Source organism: Hyla sarda, chromosome 2 (genome assembly GCF_029499605.1).
Source record: "Hyla sarda isolate aHylSar1 chromosome 2, aHylSar1.hap1, whole genome shotgun sequence".
NCBI classification, from domain to species: domain Eukaryota; kingdom Metazoa; phylum Chordata; class Amphibia; order Anura; family Hylidae; genus Hyla; species Hyla sarda.
Genome location: NC_079190.1, coordinates 387,712,641 through 387,732,494, shown reverse-complemented (window position 1 = coordinate 387,732,494; position 19,854 = coordinate 387,712,641). Strand labels below are relative to the sequence as shown.

General features: G+C 43.9%; 1 protein-coding gene across 2 annotated transcripts in view; it reads left to right on the top strand.

Annotated features, from left to right (window-relative positions):
- The first annotated feature begins 1,293 nt into the window (after positions 1 to 1,293).
- Positions 1,294 to 19,854, top strand: part of MBTPS2 (membrane bound transcription factor peptidase, site 2) — a 76,251-nt gene continuing 57,690 nt past the window's right edge. For both annotated transcript variants that reach the window (XR_008888973.1, XM_056558605.1), the window contains exons 1-3: positions 1,294 to 1,491; positions 5,693 to 5,841; positions 8,169 to 8,307. Coding sequence is in view for 1 of the 2 variants with exons in the window: in XM_056558605.1 (XP_056414580.1) it covers positions 1,417 to 1,491; positions 5,693 to 5,841; positions 8,169 to 8,307 (363 nt within the window). In the remaining variant the exon portion in view is untranslated. The remainder of the gene's footprint in view (positions 1,492 to 5,692; positions 5,842 to 8,168; positions 8,308 to 19,854) is intronic.

The following is a 19,854-nucleotide window of genomic DNA, read 5'->3' as shown; positions in this document are numbered from 1 at the left end:
AAAAAAAAAGCAAAAGGGGCCAAAAACTGCAAATTCCACACAAAGGTAAAAACGCCAGAAAAATCGCCAGAAAAAATGCCAAAACGCAGGGAAAAACTGTGGCAGTTTTTCTGGCGTTTTTATGCCACAAAAATTGCAGGGCAAAAATCTCAGTGGAGTTCCAGCCTAATGATTCCAAATGGAATTCCGCTTGCACACTTGTGGTATTGGCACCTATTCCATAGAAAATTTTAACATTGAAATAAGTGCCTGAAAGTACCTGACATCACAGGATGCACATATATACGGGGGAAAGTTTGTCCTATTCTGACCCTATAACTTCATTATTTCTCCTTATACGGGCCTGCACGAGGGCTCATTGTTTGCATCCCGATCTGTAGATTTTAACAGTACCATTTGTGTTTTGATGTGACTTTTTGATCGATAAAAAAAAAAAAAATTTAATTCGAATGTTGCAGTTAGTTACTAACTACAACTCCCAGCATGCCCAGATACAGCTGTGGCTCAGCAGCGGCCCCAAATGAAAACTACAACTCCCAGCATGTTGGACAACATAGTAGTATATAGTATAGATCAGTGTTTCCCAACCAGGGGTGCCTACAGCTGTTGCAAAACTACAACTCCCAGCATGCCCGGACAGCCAACGGCTGTCCGGGCATGCTGGGAGTTGTAGTTTTGCAACAGCTGGAGGTGCTCTGGTTGGAAACACTGGTGTAACATTCCGAGAGTTGGAGGATTGGTTGGATAAATGCCATCCATTGCATTGACGGTATTTTTAATATAAAAATAAGGGCAGGGTGGCCAAAATACCGGCTGTGGCGGTAAAATACCAGCCAGGTGGCAACCCTATTCCCAGACCAATTAGTCCTATCCTGCTTATGGGTATTGAATTTGATTTACATAGCACTGTCTTGCATGCTTGTTTACCTTACTTTTCTGGGAATGCCCAGATGTCTCCGTGCCGTTGTATTGTTATTTTAACTGAAAATTAATACAAATAAACAAATAATACAAAGGATGCAAAAACCCACATGCAAAACATGAGGAAGCAAAAACCCACTCTGTGAGAGAGGCAGGTACTGGAGGTGTATCTAGGCTGTCACTTAGTAAATTAACACATCCCCAGGTAATAATCTATTATATATGTAGCTCGTATTATACAGCAATTCATATGCCACTGAATAATAATACATGAGCAGTAAAGCCGCATCTATATTACTTCCGCCAGCAACAAATATGTCCGCGCAACACTCCTTCCTGCGCCTGCGTCACGCCCTGACAGCGAATCAGTGCGGCGCATTAGCTCGTCCCTCAACCAGAAGTGTCCGTCCTGAAACGTGCACCGGGATCGCGAGGTTCCTGTTGTGATAGAGTTCCGCCGTGATCAAATCGCTGAATGGCAGGGCCCCTGTCGCTATGATCCCGATACCGCTGGTCGTGGTGGTGCTAGGAGGATGGTGTGCTCTTTATCTAGCTGACACCTTACTGACGGTGAGAGGGCACGGGAAGGAACCTTCTATTATTCTCTGTGAGGAGGGGGGGGGTGTTCAGTCACGTGGTTTGTAAGATGGACTTGAACCTGCTCTATGGGGCTTTCAATAATAACTGGGCTCTGCTAATGTTTTAGCTGTTTCCTATCGATTGTAGAGCCTCATTATAGATCACTAGATACACTCTCATCTGGCATGGCTATTACATGTGGCATGTATATGATGGCTTGCTAATGTCTTTATAGCAGTGTTCCACAAGCTGCTGCTTGCCAGCTGTTGCTGAACTACAACTCCCAGCATGCTCTAACAGCAGTTGGCTGTCTGGGAATTCTGGGAATTGAAGTTTTGCAACAGCAGGAGGTCCACGGTTTGGAGATCACTGGTCTGCAAGATGCCCAGCTAAAGTCTTCTGGTGAGAACACATGTATCCATCAGGATAGACTCCTTGGAGATAAGTGGCGCCAGAAGTGTTTTCACTGACAAGCGCTTATCTATCCTGCATGAAACCAGGGAATCCAGCAAGATCTAAATCCAGTGAGATCAAGGTCAAATGTATAAACTAACAATTGTGTACACTCTAGGGCTGCACGATATGGGGGAAATGTGCGATTGCGGTTGTGGGCCTAAATATTTCGATATGCAATGCAATGTGATACAATAAATGGTGAAATCCCAAAGCCCCCCCCCCCCCCCCCGTTTTTATGTCCAATCTCCTCCATTTCACATCTATCCACCTATTTTATGCCCAATGCCCATTTCGCATCTCCCCCATTTAATTTCTATCTCCCCTCTCTCCATTATCACATCTTCCTCCATCACATTATCCTCCTATGTCACATTCCCCCGTCACATTCTCCCCCTGCCACATTCTCCCACCCATGGTCACATCTTCCCCCCCCCCCCCCCCCCCTTTCACATTCTTCCCCCCCCCCCCCCCAGTCACAATCTTCCCCCCCCCCCCCCCAGTCACAATCTTCCCCCATGTCACATTCTCATCCCCATATCACATTCTGCCCCCCCCCCCACGTCACAATCTCCCTCCCCCATCACATGTCCCCCTGCCACATTCTACCCCCATATCACAATCTCCCCACGCCAAGTCACAATCTTCCCTTCACGTCACATACACCCCCCCCCCCCCCCCCCCCCCCGGTGTCACAATCTCCCCCCGGTAGGTAGCTTTTTGTACTGTTTTTGTACTGCAGCAATACACTGGGTTTCCCGGACGGTTTCAAATCTTCCGCGGGAACTGGGAAACCCAGTGTGTTTGTGCTTGCGGCCAAAGAAGACCTTTCCCGATCAACCAATCACTGGCTTGACACGTTTCACTGCTGCAGCCAGTGATTGGCTTAAAAGGGAAAGATCTTACTGCTTGTATGGAGAAGACATTAGACCTCGAACCGCAAGGAGACGAACGGCATCTGCAGGGACTGGGAGTAGGGGAGCAGAAGTTTTTTTTTTTCTTCCTTCTTACTTAGCTCAGTGTTTTTCTACCAGGGTGCCTCCAGCTGTTGATAAACTACTACTCTCAGCATGCCCGGACAGCCTTTGGCTGTCCGGGCATGCTGGGAGTTGTAGTTTTGCAACAACTGGAGGCACCCTGGTTGGGAAACACTGAATTTTAGTATTTAAATTTGTTTTTACCTGCTGTGGCTGGCCCCCGCCCACAGCAGCACACGGGAGCCGGCCCGAGCAGATAATAGCAAGTTTTCCCAGGGGGCTGTATCGCAATATCGCAAAAATCGCGATTCGATTGCTTTTGCGATATAACGTGCAGCCGTAGTGCACTCCAATGCGTTTTGAGCACTAGCACTTGGTCATAAAGTGCAAGTCTAAAGCTGTGAGCCCCCTTGGGCTGTACAGTTACCAAGACAACTGTATCACACTTACAAAATTCTTTGCACAAGCACTTTTCTGATGAACAGGACTTGTGCATGTAACTTTGCTGAGCGTGGTATGGTTGCCTCGCCAACTGTACCACCCAGCGTGGCCTACATCTCCCCACACTGAAGGTAAAAGGGTAGCTCCCACCATCCCTTTTTTTTCTGTCCCTGCCTATTGCCCATCTATCCCTAACCACCTCCCTGCCTTTACATTTTTTTTTTTTTTACTATATTAAAAATGCTTTTTTTTCTGACTGGTAGTGTGCTCACTACCAGGCAGACTTCCCCAGCGGGCGTGACATCACTGATGCCTGCTTTGGGGTCCGATTCCGCCCTTAGTTCAACTATACAGGGTTCCTCCAGCTGTTTCACCACTACAACTCCCAGCTTGCCCTGACATCTATTGGCTGTCAGGGCATGCTGGGAGTTGTAGTGAGGAAACAACTGTAGGCACCCTGTGGTGAAAACAGTCTCAGCCGCAGCTGCCACACATCCCGCTCCCCAGGGCCCCGCCGCGCAACACCCCCCACCCTTCTCCCTCCGACCGCTCGAAAAAAAACATTCCGCTCCATCACCCCCAGACCACCCCCCACCCGCCCAAAACTACAAGGAGAAAAAGTAGTTTGTAAAGTATTATTACCCATCCGGAGGATCAGCGCAGCAATGAGTGCGCGCGCTGCCTCCGAACAGGGTAACGGGGGTGGGTGGGTGGGTGGTCGGTCGAGGCCAGTGGAGCTGGCCAATGCGTGCAGCCCCAGCTATCAGCGTGCTCGTTCTCGCCTGTTTGATTGACAGGCGGGAGCGAGCAAAGCAAGGACTGAATTTTGACTCATTGCCAGGCTTAAATGAGTCGAAATTTGGTAGTGACGTCACTGCCGAATGCATTCGACCACTAGGAGGGCGACCCCTAGTGGCCGAATTTAAAAGTGATTTTAAACTGGTTTAAAATCACTTTTTTTAATTAAAGTATATTAGAGATATGTTGTAGTACTTAAGTACTACAACATATCAATTTTTAGATTTCATGATAGTGCCCATTAAAGATCGCCAGGGCTCATAACTATAGACTTGCGCTTTAATCATGGCCATGATGCTAGTGGTTAAAATATCTGTGAAATATATCTCAAGTCCTTTTATCATACAGGATTCGAATCCTTCCTATGTTATCTCTCCTGCTCTGATGTAGTAATGTGCATGTCTTCTGAGTTAAAGGGCTGTTTTAAAGCCGATAAACTGATCGCACTGATCATGTGAGGTGTCCAGTCTATAAAAAGTACCTTTCAACAAATAAACTCTTCTAAACTAACTCAGGCTATGTTCCCTAACTACCCCTAACACCCAAGAGCTTTAAAAAGCTGTATAACATACCTTTCTTCTTGCTCACATAGTGCAATTTTCCAGCAGGAAAAAGTGGCCGTTTCCCAGCAGGCATGACATCACTGAAGCTTGCTGGGGGATCACTTCCGCCCTCATATGGTTGCAGTGCTGTGATGAATAGAAGACCTCAGGCTCTGTGCAGCTTTCAGTCTATGTTGCTATCAGTGAGGCTCTCCTGCAGGTTTCAGTCTGTGCAGCTTTCTGGGAGAATCTGTGGAGCTTTCACTTTATGTGCAGCTGTCAATCAAGCTCAGAGGAGCACTTCCTGAGTTTGGTCTTCTGCCAGGCCGGGAGAAGACCAAACTCGCTGTATTAATTGTGGCAGAGAACAGAGCCACCTAGTGGCCGTTTTTTCTATTACATTTTAAACATATTTATGTTGATAATTTTAAGTGAATGGGGAAAGCGTCTTCTAATTACACAAGGAAGACTATATTAAAAGTTTTATTTGGTGACAGGTATTTTTTACTCTTTCCCTGAAGTATCTATTGAAATCAGTGTGTATTAAATGTACTTTACAGACCACCGGGGTCCTTCAGACTTAGAGACTCATTACAATTATGTCTGGGAGGTAATACTCTAATGGGGATGCTTCGTAATAGGTGGTCTCACACTGAGATTCACTTTGGTTAGGCATCTGGACTGATAATCGAGCTGACTAATCGATATTGATCTAAAAGCAGAAGTTATATAATTCAGTGTAGAATAGAATAGTCTAGTTTCATATCATAGCTATCCAGTTTATAGAACATTGCAGCTTGCCTTTAGGACTGTGTGCTCTTCTGTATTCAGTAAAATTGTGTATTAATTTCTGCATACAAAAATGATATAGTCTTTTTATATAAAGTACAATACAGATTAGTACGTAAAGTAAGTGCAGATACATGTAAGGTTACTTTCCCTTTTGTTGATATGAGTTCTTTTTGTTGTTTTTACCCATAGTCCTCAAAGACCTACAAGAGCACATATGAAGAATGGCTTTCCACACACGGGCTCAGCATCTCACCATTTCACATCCGCTGGCAAACTACGATATTTAACCGTCTATTTTATAAGTGGGGAAGATGGAAGCCGTACTTTTTATATATATGGTAAGTGTCTGTATAAGATCACTTCCCAGCAGTGTCCTCCTTATCATCACTGAAAAAAAAAAGAAGGTTGAAGGAGCTCCGTGTGTAGGATCTAAGGATAGCAGGGTGGGAGGAGGGGAACCAACAGCCGCTTACCAAAACTGGTTGTGTGAGCTCACAAACAACAATGGAGATCGCATAGAGATATAAATATATAGTCCTCAGCCTATCTGGAGAAGATATAATCAGGAGGATGACTGGAAATGCAGGAATAACTTTGGTGCTGGACGAATGGAGATAGCAGAACCACGAAAGTAAAACCAGGTCTGTTTATTCAGCAGAGATGCAACACGTTTCGCTGCGCATGCGCAGCGAAACGCGTTGCATCTCTGCTGAATAAACAGACCTGGTTTTACTTTCGTGGTTCTGCTATCTCCGTTCGTCCAGCGCCGAAGTCATTCCTGCATTTCCAGTCACTCTCCTCCTTATAATCACAGACAGGAGTACAGTAAGGGTTGACAACAGAGTACACACAATAGATGTCAGCCTCCCCTTCCCTGTAGAATGAGAATAGCTCAGACAAGGTGTCAGCGCCATAGTAATGTATAAAAAAATTAGATAAAAAATGTGCGCTGTGTTGGATGGAATCCTGTCAGGAGGTTACCTTAAGAACAGTTGTTGGCTCCTGCATTTGCATTTTTGACCTGGATATGTCTAGGGCAAATAATACATATCCAGGTGTTTTTTATTTTTATATATATATATATTTTTTTTTTATTTGTTACTTTCCTGCACTTGCACTTTATTATGGTGATATTATAACCTTTTCCAGCATTGACACTTAAATGGGTACTGTCAGATACAAAAACTTTTGATAAGTTGTAAATATTTAGCAATTGCTTTCATTAGAACATTTTCAGTATTTAATACTGAAAAAGCCAGTCAAACAATTGCCCCCCCCTGCCTGCTTGGACACATACTAGTCCTGCTGTGTCCGTGTATCATCACCCATGTCATGGACACACTTCCTTGATTGACAGCTGTGAGCGCAGGGCTCGCAGCTGGAGGAAAAATCCTCCCACTGTTAGCTTGTGTCCCGCTGTCAGTGAGGACAAGCTGGGAGTTGTAGCTTTGCTAATGCTAGGGGAGATGTGAGCAGACAGCATACTGAGGAAGGGGGCGGAGACCTGCACTGTGAAGCTGCTGCCTTCTCCTTTTTGTGTGCTGATCTGCTGCTGAAGATAGGGCAGTGGGAGGATCCAGGAAGGGGCATTTATTATAAAACATGATTTCCCTAGTAGAATCCCATAGTCATGTTTAAAGTTTAAGCTAACAATCAGAGTTTACAAGTTTTTATAGCTTAGCTGAATGGCAGCAGTTTTTCCAATGGTTTACAGCTTTAGTCTTGAACTATTGACTCTCCATTCCCTTCACTTATACAAGTGTCTCTAGTCCTGAAAAAACATATTTACTTAATCCCTTATCAGTGAGAGGCTAGGTCACCCATGGATTCCCTGTAACAGCAGAACACAACACTATGGAAAGTATATGTATTGCCGCTCCTAATTGTGCGTTGCGTGCCATATAGTGAAGCACATGAAAAGCATGCTTCTTCACAGTCACTTAATGTGTTCGTTTTGCGGTTACGTGAGGCACTTCATGCATTGGTCTTTATTCTTACAGTAGAGAAGTCATTAATTATAACTTTTTGTGAATTGGGTCATTTAAACATACTATTTTTTTTATTCCAATCTAAATTTACTAGGAGTCGGAGTCGGTGCATTGTTTGACGACTCCGACTCCAGGTACCCAAATTTCGTCTGACTCCACAGCACTGCAGATTTCAGTTGTAAACTAAATGACTGAACACAGCTTTAAATATGCACAGGATATGCGCAGGACACTGTACGTGTAAAAGACTCTAAAAACGTATTCCCTTAGCACCGCCATAGGCTTTAGTAGATGCTCATGACTTCATACTTTTTTTGCTAGACACAAAAGCATGGTAGATTAGGTTTTGTCTAATTACCTCTTATACCACAGCGGTGCGCCGCATCCGGAATACCTTTTTGACAGTAGATGTATACTGGTGGCTCAGGCCTAAAATGTGATGTGAATGGGTCCCTATATCGTACCACTGTGTATGCAATCATCTGTAAGCCAAGTAGATCAGCAGCACAAATTCCTCTCTTGTCCTTATATATTTTCTACAATGTATAAGTGTAGGTAAAACATATGAGCATGCACTTATTGAAGCATATAGTATATTGCTGCTATTAAGTTTGTTGCTAGTGCTTGATCTCTGTACATATTGGGTCTAACATCCTCTCTATCCTCTTGTGCTGCAGGTTCAGCTTGGGCATGGTGTTTGGAGTCCTCGCTATGTTTGGGTCGATGATTTTACTGGGCAGGACGCTGATACAGACATTAAATCAGATGATGACAGATACCCCAGGGCCTCAGAATGATCGCATGCTCCAAGTTGTGGTCAGTAGAGACTAAATCCATTATGTTTTTATGACTTACCTCATTTACATTTCACTATATTTGGCATCAATTGATTATTTGTGTTTGCTGGTATTCTACAAAATTCTTAAGCCAACTTTCACCTGCAAAATATTTATTTCCCTATCGCCCATGATGGCACCTTTTGAGAGACCGCCTCCTTCCTCAGGACAGGAAACAGGAACTGGAAACAGTTTGCATATAAGGACCATAGGGGCTGCTATTCCCCAGTTCTGTTTCCTGTCCTGCGGATGATAACCGGGATGGGTCCCGTACTTCGGGAAGTTTGCATGTAAATATTGGGACTGTGGGGGCCCTGGTCTAATTGGGACATACAGGGTACCTGCAAGCGGCTTAAAGACCTTCGTATGGGGGCAGCCGCTAAGTCTGGGCGACCTCTCCCCGTCTCGCGCATGGCGCGTGTCTCCCGGTCCCTCTCGCTCCCTCCGGCTGGTGCATGCGGCCTTCTTCTCCTCCTCTTGCGGCACGGCCTAGCGTTCACGATCCGGCAGCGTTCGCTTCCGGGAAGAGGGGGGGCGGAGTGTGCGCATGCACGCACGTTGCGTGACGTGCGTACGTATTCAGCGCACGTCACATCAGTGCGCTTTCGCCGTGAGGAGAAAGGGGGCGCTGCGGCCTATTCCAAGTACCCGGAGAGGGAAGTCCTTGAGGCTTCTGACCGGGAAGGGCGGAATCCGGCGGGGTACGCGCCAGTCTGGTACCTCTCCAGGATCCAGGAGAGGTGCTTGCTCCAAGTCAGTGACTTATGGAACAAGTGACCCGCATTGAAATGGAGCCTGCTGTGACAGCTGAACCGGTACTATGGTGGGGTAAGGGGACACCTGTCCCATGAACTTTTTTTTTTTTTCATTTATTTTTTTGCAACCTTTTAATAGTAGTTTTTGTTCATTTGTTTTAGGCTAAGGAAACGCCTAGGAAGGCTAAATATAAGAGTAAACAGTGTGTTCTTTGTAGAAAGAAGCTGGATCCAAATTATTTAAGTTCACATTGTGAAGCCTGTGTTTAAAAGGATTGTGGAGGATGTGTCTCTGTCTTTCTCCAAAAGTATGCAGGAGGTAGTAAGAGAAGAGATTAAGGCCTGTATGTCCACTTGGTCATCCGTGCAGCCAGAACTTAGTTATTCCACTATAGCCATCCATTTTTCTGTACCTGGTTGTTCAGAGCAAAGAGATTTTTTTGAATTTGAAGAAGGTGATTTGGATGAAGAGTCAGAAATTTTGGAGGAGGTTCATAGCAGTGCTTTTTTTCCTACTGAAAATGTGGACGGTCTAGTCAGAGTGTTCGGATCTACCATGAAGCTTGATGATAGGATTGAGCCTTTATCTGTGCAAGATCGCATGTATGAAGGCCTTACACCTCGCAAAATGATTGGTTTTCTGGTGCATGACTCTTTGACCTCTATTATAAAGTCTGAATGGCAAAGACCAGATAAGAAATATGCTATAGTACCGAGCATTATTAAGAGAAAATATCCTTTTCAGGAAGAATTCACCGTCAATTGGGATAGGTCCCCTAGAATTGATCCACCTGTAGCTAAGATGTCTAAAAAAGCAGCCCTACCATTTGATGATGCCAGCTCTCTAAAGGAGCCAATGGACAGAAGGGCTGATTGATTTCTTAAAAAAGCCTGGGAAGCAACAGCAGGCTCCTTCAGACCAATTATTGCTACCACATCTGTGGCAAGATCTTTAAAGGTCTGGATTGATCAGCTGGAGGAGCAGATCAGGGATGGTGCTCCTAGAGACCAATTGCTTCAATCAATCCCTACCTTGGCAGCAGCGGCAGACTTTATATCGGATGCTTCTGCAGACACCCTAAGACTATCCGCTAAAGCCTCGGCCTGTGCCAACTCTGCCAGACGGGCTATTTGGGTTAAAGAGGTCAAAGGAGGTGATCTTACCTCCAAATCTAAATTATGTGCTATACCCTGTGAATGTTCCTTTCTGTTTGGGACTGATTTAGATCTAGTCTTAGAGAAAGCAGCGGATAGGAAGAAGGCCTTTCCCTTGATCCCTTCCTTCCCCAACCAGAACAAGATTCGTGGAAGAGGAAGGGTGGGATTTCGGAGAGGTTCATACAGGGCCAGGCAGTGGCGAGGCCAGAGAATAAGCAGAGGTTTCATGTTCACTACCCCTGAAACCTCCAAGAAGTCCAGTCAGTAATGACTTAAGATTCCCAGTGGGGTGCAGGTTGTCTCATTTTCTTCCCCAATGGGAGAAAATTTCTGCAAGCCACTGGGTTTTGTCCACAATAAAAAAAACGGTTTAAAAATAGTTTTTTCAGGTCTCCCGACTCCCAGATTTGTTCCAACAGATCTCCGAAAGTTTCTAGAGAAACAGGCTGCCCTGGAGAAAGAAGTTTTCTCCTTGATTCAGAAGAGAGTTCTGGTTCAGGTTCTGGAAGAAGAGCGAGGTCTGGGATACTACTCCACGCTCTTCCTGGTAAGAAAGCCCAATGGCTCCTTCTGCACTATAATAAATCTCAAGCTATTGAATCGTTTCCTGAAGTACCAAAAATTTCAGATGGAAACGATTCAATCAGCTATCCTGAACCTGAACCAGAACTGTTTTATTATCACCTTGGACTTAAGGGACTCGTATTATCATGTCCCGATTTTCCAAGGTCATAAAAAATATTTAAGTGTGGCGGTGGTCTTGGGAACCTGTCTGTTTCACCTCCAGTTTCAGGCACTTCCCTTTGGCCTATCCCAGGCTTCCCGAGTCTTCACCAAACTTATGGCCGAGGTAATGGCCCATGTAAGAGAACAAAATATAGTCATAGTTCCGTACTTAGACGATTTCCTTTTGGTGTCAGACTCGGAGGAGCTCTTGATTCGGCAGGTTCTTCAGACTCAAAAAATTCTGTTGAAGCTAGGGTGGGAAGTGAATCTAGACAAATCCCACCTGGTCCCTTCTCAGGTATGCACATTCCTGGGGATAGGCCTGGACACCCATCAAATCTCCTTTCTTCCCCAATCCAAGGTGATTTTGGTCAGGCAGAAAGTGTCTCCGCTACTGGAACTAAAGGAGCTCCCCATAAGGGAGGCCATGTCTGTCCTGGGCCTGTTAACTTCTTGTATCCCAGCGGTTTTATGGGCTCAGTACCATTCGAGAAGGCTACAGGAACAAATCCTGAGCCAGTGGGACGGAGTCCCCGATTCACTAGACACTTACGTGACCCCTTCAGCCCAGGTTAAAAGGTCCCTTCTCTGGTGGTTAAATCCGGCGAATCTAGAAAAGGGCATTTATTGGGTAAAAAAGAATGAATTTTGCCTTACTACAGAAGCAAGCCTCCGGCGGTTGGGAGCCCACAGAGAATCCTTAATCCTTCAGGGTCAATGGAGTCAGGAGATTTCCAGAGAATCTCAGAACCAAAGGGAATTGAAGGCAGTCCTGTTCGCCATCTCTCAATCCGTTCCTCTGCTTGGCGGAAAAGACCTAAAAGTTCTGTCAGACAATTCCACAGTAGTTGCCTACTTAAATCGTCAGGGGGGTACCAGATCCCCTTCCCTCATGAAGACTTGTCATCACATCTTCAGACTGGCAGAGATGCATCTCAGCTCCTTGTTTGCTCTCCATCTAAAGGGGTCCCAAAATCAGGTGGCGGACCTATCTCAGCAGACATCGCCTGAACCAAGGGAATTGGGAGTTAGATCAGACGATTTTTCTCCAGATTTGTCAACGTTGGGGTACTCCCCACATAGATCTGTTCGCCTCAAAGGCCAACAGGAAAGTAAAAGATTTTTTCTCCCTGTCACCAGCGGATCACCCCCTGGGGATAGACGCTTTTTCACAGAGTTGGTGCAGGGGACTTCTTTATGCCTTCCCTCCGGTCAGGTTACTTTCAAGAGTCCTAAGGAAGATCAGAGAGGACAGGGTGAGAGTAGTGGTCATTGCCACATTCTGGCCCTGCAGGGTATGGTTCACCTGGTTGAGGAAGATGTCAGTGTCAGATCCCTGGATCCTTCCAGAGTCCCCGAACCTTTTACATCAAGGTCCAGTTATGCATGCTGAGACCTCCAATCTGCATCTGACGGCATGGCGGTTGAGCGGGGCATCTTAGAACAAAGGGGTATTTCTGATCGTGTTATTACTACTCTGTTGGCGAGCAGAAAAAAGGTAACTTCTCAAATTTATTTAAGAACTTGGAAAGCCATTGGCAGATTCATGCAAAACCCTATTGATGTTCTTAAAACTCCTGACATCCCAAAAATATTAGATTTTTTGCAAGTGGGTCTAGATAACCAGCTTAGACCCAGTACTTTAAAAGTTCAAGTGTCAGCACTTAGTGCTCCTTTTGATTTATAAACTAGCGGAACATCCCTGGATTAAAAGATTTTTATCAGCAGCAGTCAGGATGTCTCCGGTGGTTAGACCATTGGTTCCACCTTGGGACTTAAATATTGTCCTAAATAGTCTCACTAAAACTCCCAAGGAGCCATTAGTTGAGGTTCCCTTAAAGATTCTTACCTTTTAAGCTTGTGTTTCTTTTGGCAGTCATGTCCGCCAGGAGGGTTGGGGAAATTACTAGTTTCTCTATTAACCAGCCCTATTTGTCTGTCTTTAATGATAGAGTGGTGTTGTCTCCTGATCCAGCCATTCTCCCCAAGAGGGTCTCTGACTTCCATAGAACTCAGGTTGTGATTCTACCTTCCCTCTGTGAAAATCCTAAAAATGACAAGGAAAGAGAATTCCATTGTCTAGATGTTAGGAGATGTCTTCTTCATTATTTGGAGATATCTAAAGATTGGCGCCTATCGCCTAAGTTGTTACAATTCCAGGGGCCGAATAGAGGTAGAGCAGCTGCTCCTAGCACTGTGGCGAGGTGGATAAAACAATCGCTCCAGCTAGCATACACTTCTGCAAATCTAAATCCCCCTTCAGGGTTTAGTGCTAATTCTACCAGATCAGTTTCTACATCCTGGGCAGAAAGAGCCTCAGCTTCTATTCAGCAGATCTGCAGAGCAGCCACCTGGAGTTCACCACATACCTTTTACAAACACTACAGGTTGAATCAAATGAGAGATGAGGAACTTTCATTTGGTCGTAAAGTTCTCCAGGCAGTAATCCCCCCCCCCCCTAATTATTAGTCTAGTCTACTCACTCTCCAAAGGGGCCATCATGGGCGATAGGGAAAACATAAATTACTCTTACCGGTAATTGTTTTTCGTTGAGCCCATGATGGCACCTACTAATTCCATCCCATGTTATATGTAAAAAAAAAAAAAAAAAAGATATTTCCTAGCTATGTATGTAGGTTATGGTTGATTATTATTCATTGACAATTCCTTTTGGGTTGTTACTCCTTGATACTTGCTTAAGAACTGGGGAATAGCAGCTCCTATGGTCCTTATATGCAAACTGTTTCCAGTTCCTGTTTCCTTTCCTGAGGAAGGAGGCGGTTTCTCCAAAGGTGCCATCATGGGCTCAACGAAAAACATTACCGGTAAGATTAATTTATGTTTTTTACCCCTGTTGTCTGCACACATGGAACCCCTGGTAATCAGTTATTTTCCATGTTCTTGACACAAGCATACACAGTCAGCGCAGTACATTGTGTAGTGGCCCTGTTGGGTACTCCACTACATTACTTCTCATCCCCTGTTCACAGGATAGGGTATAAGTGTCTGAACATGTGGGGTCCAACTGCTGGGACCCCTGCAATCTCCCGTATGGCACCCTGGCTCTCCTCGTGCATGGAACGGGGGTCAACATGCCCTTTTCATGCATCCCTATGGGAGAGACAAAAATACACGAGTACAGCGCTTGTGTATCTCCGGCTCTCTCATTTTAATGCTTGGAGCAGTTGGACCTCCCCGCGATGCATCTCAATGAGAGAGCCGGATATACACAAGCCCTGTACTCGTGTATCTCCATTTCTTTCATAGGGATGCATGGAAAGGGGATGTTGACCCCTGTTCCGTGCACAAGGAGAGCCAGGGTGCTATACGGGAGATTAGGGGGTCCCAGCAGTTGCACCCCCCCATGTTCAGACACTTATCCCCTAAAGTAGCGGAGTACCCATTTAAAGTGAATGGGAGCTGAGCTGCAATAACCCAGTCACTCTACAATGTATGTAGCAGGTTTGCTTCTGGCTTCATTCGGGGGCACTATGAGTGTGGCAATGAGCTGATCAGTGGGGGTGTCCGGTATGAGACCCCAACCAGACACTGATGGTCCCTCCTGAAATCGGTGTTCAATACAAACGTGATGGAAACCCCTCTAAAATGCCCCTAGGCGCTCATGGCGATTGATCACATTGGAAAAAGTTGCTCTCAGTCATTTTGTTATGAAGTAAAATGCCATTAAAACTGTCTCTTAAGTGTGAAATTTATGAAGAGTTCGCTGACATTTCACAGACTTGCTTTTCCCATTAGTCTAAGTATTGTTCTAGTTTCCTAAGATGTATTTTGTGGCTTTTCTTCAGTCAATTTCTTCAGAAAGTCGCAAATTTTCTTCCCCACACATCGTTTCTAAAGTATGATGGCCTTCTGCAATGTACATGGAGTTAAATGTCAGCTGTCACACAACGCATATGTCATCTAGGATGTATAAATGAGCCGCAGAGCGTTCCTTCTCTCATCCCAGACAGCATAGTTACAGCTAAAGACTGTAGAAAAGCCACAAAGCCCAAAAATAAAGAAAACAATACCTTCTAAAGGCTATATCCTTTAGAAAGATTTGCATCTTTTTATCTATGATTTTAAACTAAAAAAAAAAACTTAAAACTTAAATTAAAAGGGGTATTCCAGTAAAAAACATTTTTTTTTCATACCAACTGGCTCGGCTCCAGAAAGTTAAACAGGTTTGTAAATTACTTCTTTTTAAAAATCTTAATCCTTCCAGTAGTTATCAGCTGCTAAATTTGAGTTGTTCTTTTCTGTCTGAAAACAGTGCTCTCTGCTGACACCTCTGTCTGTCTCAGGAACTGTCCAGTGTAGGAGCAAATCCCCATAGCAAACCTCTCCTGCTCTGGACAGTTCCTGAGACAGACAGAGGTGTCAGCAGAGAGCACTGTTGTCAGACAGAAAAGAACGACTCAACTTCAGCAGCTAAGTACTGGTAGGATTAATATTTTGTAATAGAAGTAATTTACAAATCTTTCAACACTGGAGATGAAGAAAAAATGCGGAGCACTCACCAAGCTTCAACTGCAGCTGTAGTTTATTGCAAAACTTACATCATAGGGGTGCACGAACCAGGGAGTTGTGCGGAGGACACGGGGGTATAATCTCGGTGACGAACCGTTGCGCGGTTCTGCGCGTCGTCAGAGCGGGAGTGTCGGGTTCACAGGAACAGGTGTGCTTAAAACAGGTAAGTGTAGTGACGCTGCAGGTGAATCTGTGCGTCATTGGCTACAACACCGTTACATATAACTCTTAAAAAATTATACAAGTGCAAGTTAAAAGCAAACTTCTTATCTAATGAGACAATTGTATTCAATATGCCAACTTACAACAAAGCACTATACTCTTGTTTGTCACTTAAGCCCATCGGGCCGGTGGCATCCAGCCGGATGATCCACCTGGCTTCATTTTTCAACAATTGTTGGTGTTTATTCAGACCTTGCGCTATATTCACTATTTGCTCAATAGCAGCAAAACGCAATCCTTCCGGATTGCTATAGTGGACGTCTCTCATGTGGGTTACGAATTGTGGGGCACCTATACCTGTAACGAGGGATCTCAGGTGTTCTCTGATTCTGTGATATAGTGGGCGAATCGTTTTACCCACATGTGCAGACTATGCAGTAAACTACGTGGGTTGACTTACAGTTTAAAAACTGTTCTATTTTGATGTTATAACCACCTATTTGCAAATTTTTATACTTCCCATTGTATTTGCATTGCTTGCAAATTACCTATTGGTTTAGAGTCCCTCAACCAGTTAGTAGTATGTTTTTTTTTGTATTTATTTATCCTGAATTGTAATATTTTTTCTGTATGTTACTATTGGTGACCTGTTATTAATTTTCTCTAAGTCACTATCCTGCTGGATCATAAACCAGTTTTTATTAATGGATTTTCTTATTACTTCATTCATGGCAGTATTTTTAAATGTGAATGTGAACCTATGGTTGTTGTCCTGTTTTCTTTTATTGGAAAGAAGTGCTGCTCTGGGAATTTTATCTACTTTAGATCGTGCTGCCTGGAGTATTTCAGGGGGTATCCTCGTACAGATACATTTACACAATTGCTAATCCATTCATTCACAACATTAAACTCCTCCTCCGATTCGTCGACGACATATTCTTCGTATGGGATGGAGACAAGGATAGTTTTGATCAGTTTACACAATATTTAAACAATGTGAATAACATGAATATGAACTTTACATCTGTATTTGGGAAAAATGTTTTGGAATTCCTAGATGTACAAATAGAAGTAAAAGATAACAAAATCATTACATCAGGGTTCAGAAAATCTACATCACGTAACTCCATCTTACACTACAATTCATCCCATCCCACCCACATTAAAAACGAAATTCCTAAAAGCCAACTAATTAGATTGAAAAGATAAACAACGATGAGAACAAATACAACAAGCAAGCCGATGAGCTGGAAGAAAGGTTATTAAAACGAGGATACCCCCCTGAAATACTCCAGGCAGCACGATCTAAAGTAGATAAAATTCCCAGAGCAGCACTTCTTTACAATAAAAGAAAACAGGACAACAACCATAGGTTCACATTCACATATAAAAATACTGGCATGAATGAAGTAATAAGAAAATCCATTAATAAAAACTGGTTTATGATCCAGCAGGATAGTGACTTAGAGAAAATTAATAACAGGTCACCGATAGTAACGTACAGAAAAAATATTACAATCCAGGATAAATACAATAAAAATAAAATACAAAAAAACCATACTACTAACTGGTTGAGGGACTCTAAACCAATAGGTCATTTGCAAGCAATGCAAATACAATGGGAAGTATAAAAATTTGCAAATAGGTGGTTATAACATCAAAATAAAACAGTATTTAAACTGTAAGTCAACCCATGTAGTTTACTGCATAGTCTGCACATGTGGGTAAAACGATTCGCCCACTATATCACAGAATCAGAGAACACCTGAGATCACTCGTTACAGGTATAGGTGCCCCACAATTCGTAACCCACGAGAGACGTCCACTATAGCAATCCGGAAAGATTGCGTTTTGCTGCTATTGAGCAAATAGTGAATATAGCGCAAGGTCTGAATAAACACCAACAATTGTTGAAAAATGAAGTCAGGTGGATCATCCGGCTGGATGCCACCGGCCCGATGGGCTTAAGTGACAAACAAGAGTATAGTGCTTTGTTATAAGTTGGCATATTGAATACAATTGTCTCATTAGATAAGAAGTTTGCTTTTAACTTGCACTTGTATAATTTTTTAAGAGTTATATGTAACGGTGTTGTGGCCAATGACGCACAGATTCACCTGCAGCGTCACTACACTTACCGGTTTTAAGCACACCTGTGAACCCGACACTCCCGGTCTGACGAAGCGCAGAAGCACGCAACGGTCGGTCACCGAGATTATACCCCCGCGTCCTCCGCACAAATCCCTGGTCCGTGCACCCCTATGATGTAAGTTTTGCATTGCAGAATTGGTGACGCAAAAAATAAGCCATAATATGGATTTTTAGGTGGAAAATTGAAAGGGTTATGATTTTTAAAAGGTAAGGAGGAAAAAACGAAAGTGCACAAACTGAAAAACCCTGAGTCCTTAAGGGGTTAAAGGAGTACTGCAGCCATAGACACTTATCCCCTATCTCCCAGATCTCCTTTAAAGGGGTACTCCACCCCTAGCATCTTATCCCCTATCCAAAGGATAAGGTATAAGATGTCAGATCGCCGGGGTCCCGCTGCTGGGGACCCCTGGGATCTCGGTTGCGGCACTAATACAGGGTCCGGAGCATCGTGACGTCACGGCTCCACCCCTCGTGACGTCACGGCCCGCCCCCTCAATACAAGTCTATGATGGGAGGGGCATGGCGGCCGTCACGCCCCCTGCCTAGACTTGCATTAAGGAGGCGGGCCATGATGTCACGAGGTGCGGAGCCGTGACGTGACGCTGCTCCGTCCCCTGTATCGCCCGTCATTACGCACAGAGCGAACTCTCTCTGTGCAGCAATGATAGCGGGGTGCCACAGCCGAGATCCCGGGGGTCACCAGCAGCGGGACCGCGGCGATTTGACATCTTATCCCTTAGCCTTTGGATAGGGGATAAGATGCTAGGGGCGGAGTACCCCTTTAACAGTCTGTTTGTTAGCAGTCAGGACTCAACTCTAATGCCAACGGCCGGCGATGCCCAGCATTAACCCTACGACTGAAGTTGATCACTGGATCTATAGGTCAAAATTACTGATGCCCATGGGTTCAGGGGAAGAAGTGTCTCTGGGCTGGCAGGGTCCCAATTAGCTGGGGAGACAGCCGTAGAGTTCATACCTGGCTGGTGTAGAAAAGTGGCAGAAATGTCTCTGTTGCGCAAAACGTGTGTGACTTTTTTCCCTTAAAGGGGTACTCCGATGGAAAACTTTTTTTTTTTTTTTTAAATTAACTGGTAACAGAAAGTTAAACAGTTTTGTAAATTACTTCTATTAAAAAAATCTTAAAGGAAATTATTTTCTTTTTGGAACACAGAGCTCTCTGCTGACATCAGGACCACAGTGCTCTCTGCTGACATCTCTGTCCATTTTAGGAACTGTCCAGAGCAGCATATGTTTGCTATGGGGATTTTGTCCTACTCTGGGCAGTTCTTAAAATGGACAGAGGTGTCAGCAGAGAGCGCTGTGTTCCAAAAATACAAGAATTTCCTCTGTAGTATTCAGCAGGTATTATGTACTGGAAGGATTAATATTTTTTAATAGAAGTAATTTACAAATCTGTTTAACTTTCTGGCACCAGTTGATTTAAAAAAAATAAAATAAAAAAAACTTTTCCATTGGAGTACCCCTTTTAAATGACTTGGGTATACACTTTCAGTTTTTAACTTTTAAGTTGTTGCTGAGTTATGAAGTGCTACTTTTCTAGTTCTCAAGTTTGTCACAGATCTACACCAGCCCCGACCTGGCTTACAATATTGGCAGTGGAGAACGTTTAAAAAAATAAAAAAATAAATTGCATATTTTTTGTGCACCGCAGTAAAAAGTCTCAGAAAAGTCACAGAGGAATCTACAAAGTGGTTTTATAAAGTAATTAGTTTTTTTGCTTCTGTGCACCAAATTTACCAACTCCCGCATGATATTATGACTTTAAAACACTTTCTAAAGACACACAATGATAAATGTCCCTCATATTTTTTGAAAAATAGTAAAATAAAACAAAACCTACATAAATTGGGTATCCTTGTAATTGTATGGACCTAGAGAACATCTTTTTATTTCAACCCTAAAGCGCACTGCATGGAAATGAAACCCACCGAAGTTTCAAAATTTGTTGTTTTTTGCCCCACAAATATTTTTGTTGTTGTTGGCCTCACTGTATATTTTGGAGTAAAATTGATTGATTGACTAAC